This window comes from Colobus angolensis, unplaced genomic scaffold (genome assembly GCF_000951035.1).
Source record: "Colobus angolensis palliatus isolate OR3802 unplaced genomic scaffold, Cang.pa_1.0 Scaffold21, whole genome shotgun sequence".
NCBI classification, from domain to species: domain Eukaryota; kingdom Metazoa; phylum Chordata; class Mammalia; order Primates; family Cercopithecidae; genus Colobus; species Colobus angolensis.
In genome coordinates, this window is record NW_012115266.1 from 5,196,774 (window position 1) to 5,201,108 (window position 4,335).

Sequence of the window (4,335 nt, forward strand, 5' to 3'; positions counted from 1 at the left end):
ATTGGTGTATCCTTTGGATTGTGTCATTATTTAACTTGAGCCCTCTGTGTATCCACTGAGATTCCAGTGAAAGTGGGAATGGGAGAGAAGAACAGATTCAAGAGATACTTGGGAGAAACATTTAATTCTAACAAAGACCCTGTGAGTCATCAGGGCAGATACTAGTATCATTAGTCTTGAAGAGAAATGATTTGCACAGGGTCATAAATGATCAAACTTGAATTCTGGGCTTTTAACTGCAAGCATAAAGATTATCCCAACACACTGTATTTTCCCCATGCAGGTAGGGGAATGCTCCAGGTGATGATCTTGGTTCATAGGCAATAGTGATGAGTGTTGGACATTTTACTCATGAAGAGATGTTACAGATTGGGCAGGTTCCCTTTCCTGTAAATAAAGAATAATCATTAGCTTTTTAGTAATTCTCTAATATTTCTATTTTATTTAGGCTATCATTTGGGAGCAATGAGTTTAAAACCCTTTACCTACCCATTTCCAGAGACGAGGTTTCTTCATGCAGGACCCAATGTGTATAAATTCAAAATCAGATATGGGAACAGTATCAGGTAATTTCAAAGGTCGGAGGGTAGCCTATGTAAACACCAGTTAGTGCTAGTGCATTCCCACAGGTCACCTCTTCTCTATCTTCACCTGGTTCAGGAGACTAGGTCACCTCTTCTCTACCTTCACCCAGTTCGGGAGACTGGTAAAGTAGCATCTTGCAGGACTGTCTTTCCCAGGAATTTTATATTCAGTATATATATTATTCATATGAGTTTCTAAATTAGGGACAACCTTTTGTTTGTTTCTGTCACCCAGGCTGGAGTACAGTGGCCGGATCTCAACTCACTGCAAGCTCCGCCTCCTGGGTTCACGCCATTCTCCTGCCTCAGCCTCCCCAGTAGCTTGGACTACAGGCGCCGGCCACCACGCCCGGCTAGTTTTTGTATTTGTTTTTTTTAAAGAGAAGCAGATCTCTATGTTGTCTAGGCTAGTCTCAAACCCCTGACCTCAAGCAATCCTCTCACCTCTGCCTCCCCAAGTGTTGGGATTATAGGTGTGAGCCACCACACCCAGCCTAGGACAACATATCTTTGATGCAGTGTTTCTCAAAATTTTACATCTCAGGGCCGGGCATAGTAGCTCATGCCTATAATCCCAGCACTTTGGGAGGCTGAGGTGGATGTATCACTTGAGGTCAGGAGGTCAAGACCAGCCTGGCCAACATGGTGAAACACCGTCTCTACTAAAAATACAAAAATTAGCCAGACATGGTGGTGGGAGGCTGAGGCAGGAGAATCGCTTGAACCTGGAAGAAAGAGGTTGCAGTGAGCTGAGATTGTGCCACTGCACTCCAGCCTGGGCCACAGAGTGAGACTCCATCTCAAAAAAAATTTTTTTTTTCCGTCTCAGGACTCCCTTGCAATTTTTCTTTATTTCTTTTTTTTTTTTTTCCAAGACAGGGTTTCACATGTAGTCGTGTGATCACCGCAGCCTTGACCTGCTGGGCTTAAGGGTCAGCCTCCAGAGAAGCTAGGACTACAGGCATAGTGCCACCACACCAGGCTAATTTTAAGATATTTTTGGTAGAAATGAAGTCTCACTATGTTGCTCAGGCTGGTCTCAAACTCCTGGGCCCAAGGGATCCTCCCTCCTCAGCTTTCCAAAGTACTGGGATTCCAGGCATGAGGCACCCGCACCCAACTTGCACTCTTTAAAATTATTAAGGACCCCAAAGAGCTTTTGATTAATCTGTCAATATTTGTCATAAAAATTAAAGCAAAAATTTGGCCAGGCGCACTGGCTCAGGCCTGTAATCCCAGCACTTTAGGAGGCCGAGGCAGGTGAATCATGAGGTCAGGAATTTGAGACCAGCCTGGCCAACATGGTGAAACCCTGTCTCTACTAAAAATACAAAAAATTGGCCGGGCGCGGTGGCTCAAGCCTGTAATCCCAGCACTTTGGGTGGCCGAGACGGGCGGATCACGAGGTCAGGAGATCGAGACCATCCTGGCTAACACGATGAAACCCCGTCTCTAATAAAAAATACAAAAAACTAGCCGGGCGAGGTGGCGGGCGCCTGTAGTCCCAGCTACTCGGGAGGCTGAGACAGGAGAATGGCGGGAACCTGGGAGGCGGAGCTTGCAGTGAGCTGAGATCCGGCCTGGGCAACAGAGCAAGACTCCGTCTCAAAAAAAAAAAAAAAATACAAAAAATTAGCTGAGTGTAGTGGCAGGCGCCTATAATCCCAGCTAACTAGGAGGCTGAAGCAGGAAAATCACTTGAACTCGGGAGATGGAGGTTGCAGTGAGCAGAGATGGGCGCACTGCACTCCAGCCCAAGTAACAGTGTGAAACTCTGTCTCAAAAAAAGAAAAAAAAAATTTAAAAGTTTATTAATTTAAGAATAATATATGCAACAAATATGGTATTATTAAAGTTATATTTAGTGAGCCGGGCAGGCATGATGGGTCACGCCTGTAATACCAGCTACTCAGGAGGCTGAGGCACGAGAATCACTTGAAGCTGGGAGTTGGAGGTTACAGTGAGCCGATATCATGCAACTGCACTCCAGCCTGCCTGACAGAGTTAACCTCCATCTCAAAAATAAATAAGTAAAATAAAATTATATTTTAAAATTGAGAAGATTGGCATTATTTACATTCTTGGGATTTATCCCAGGGGTACCAGGGTGGTTTCAGCATGTAAAAACCAATCAGGCTGGGAGCAGTAGCTCACACCTGTAATCCCAGCACTTTGGCAGGCCGAGGTGAATAGATGACTTGAGGTTAGGAGTCCAAGACCAGCCTGGCCAACATGGCAAAACCCCATCTATACTAAAATTACAAAAAAGCTGGGTGTGGTGGCATGCACCTGTAGTCCCAGCTATTCAGGAGGCTGAGGCAGGAGAATCGCTTGAACCTGGGAGGCGGAGGTTGCAGTGAGCTGAGATCTTGCCACTGTACTGAATTTGATCAAACCTAGCACCTCACCCTTTCATGATAAAAACACTCAATTAAAAAAAAAAAAAAAACACACATAGCTGGGCGCAGTGGCTCACACCTGTAATACCAGCACTTTGGGAGGCCGAATCAGACAGATCACTTGAAGTCAGGAGTTCAAGAGCAGCCTGGTCAACATGGTAAAACCCTGTCTCTACTAAAAATACAAAAATTAGCTGAGCATGGTGGTGCATACCTGTAGTCCCAGCTATTCGGGAGGCTGACAGGAGAATCAGTTCAACCTGGGAGGCAGAGGCTGCAGTGGGCAGATCACGCCACTGCACTCCAGCCTGTGCAACAGAGTGAGACTCTGTCTCAAAACAAAGCAAAACTATAAACTAGAAATAGAAGGGACCTTTTGGGTAGGTGCAGTGGCTCACTCTTGTAATCCCAGTACTTTGGGAGGCTCAAATGGGAGGATTACTTCAGCATAGGAGTTTGAGATCGGCCTGGGCAACAAAGTGAGACCCCATTGCTACAAAAAATAAAAGAAATTAGCTGGACATGGTGGTTTGTACCTGTGATCCCAGCTGCTTGGAAAGCTAAGGCAGGAGGATTGATTGGCCCAGGGAGTTGAGGCTGCAGTTAGCCATGATTGCGCCACTACCCCCGGCCTGACCTGGGATGATTTGTAACATGATGTTTCATTGGTGGTTTGGAACATTTTGGTTCACTGAATTACGCACATCCTCCAAATATTGATACATTTCATTATATAGTATCGAAAAATATTTGTTAGTATCACTACAATCTTAAAAGTGTTGACGTATTTGGAAACTGTCAAACTCAAAATGGTGGACGGAAACTTTCCAAAATTTAAATTTTCACTTGAAAGCCCAAAATTTATTGTTGACAAGTATTGTCAGTTCTTTTCCTTGAGTCGACATGCCTATTTTATTCATTTTTAAGAAAGTGTCTGTCTGTCAAACTTCCAAGTATGAATAACAACCATAGTTTGTCTGTTAGCTGATCATTCAAGTAAAATATTCCATGAAGAAAAGCAGACAGTTCAGTTTGCAGCTTAAACAGTCACACAAGTGAGTTTCCCTAAAATAACCATCATATTTTGGTATGCAGCAGAAGCGCTTTATGCATACTTCGTGTTTTATCACATAACATTTAAAAAGATATGTAGTTAAAGATTGAGATTTTAGGCCGGGCGCGGTGGCTCAAGCCTGTAATCCCAGCACTTTGGGAGGCCGAGACGGGCGGATCACAATTGGTGAGGTCAGGAGATCGAGACCATCCTGGCTAATACGGTGAAACCCTGTCTCTACTTAAAAATACAAAAAACTAGCCGGGTGACGAGGCGGGCGCCTGTAGTCCCAGCTACT

General features: G+C 44.6%; 1 protein-coding gene across 1 annotated transcript in view; it reads left to right on the forward strand.

Moving 5' to 3' along the window:
• The first annotated feature begins 465 nt into the window (after positions 1–465).
• LOC105512190 (chromosome unknown open reading frame, human C11orf85) overlaps positions 466–4,335 on the forward strand; it is a 21,316-nt gene continuing 17,446 nt past the window's right edge. Inside the window, exon 1 of the mRNA XM_011942551.1 lies at positions 466–566. Within this exon, the coding sequence (XP_011797941.1) occupies positions 466–566 (101 nt within the window). The remainder of the gene's footprint in view (positions 567–4,335) is intronic.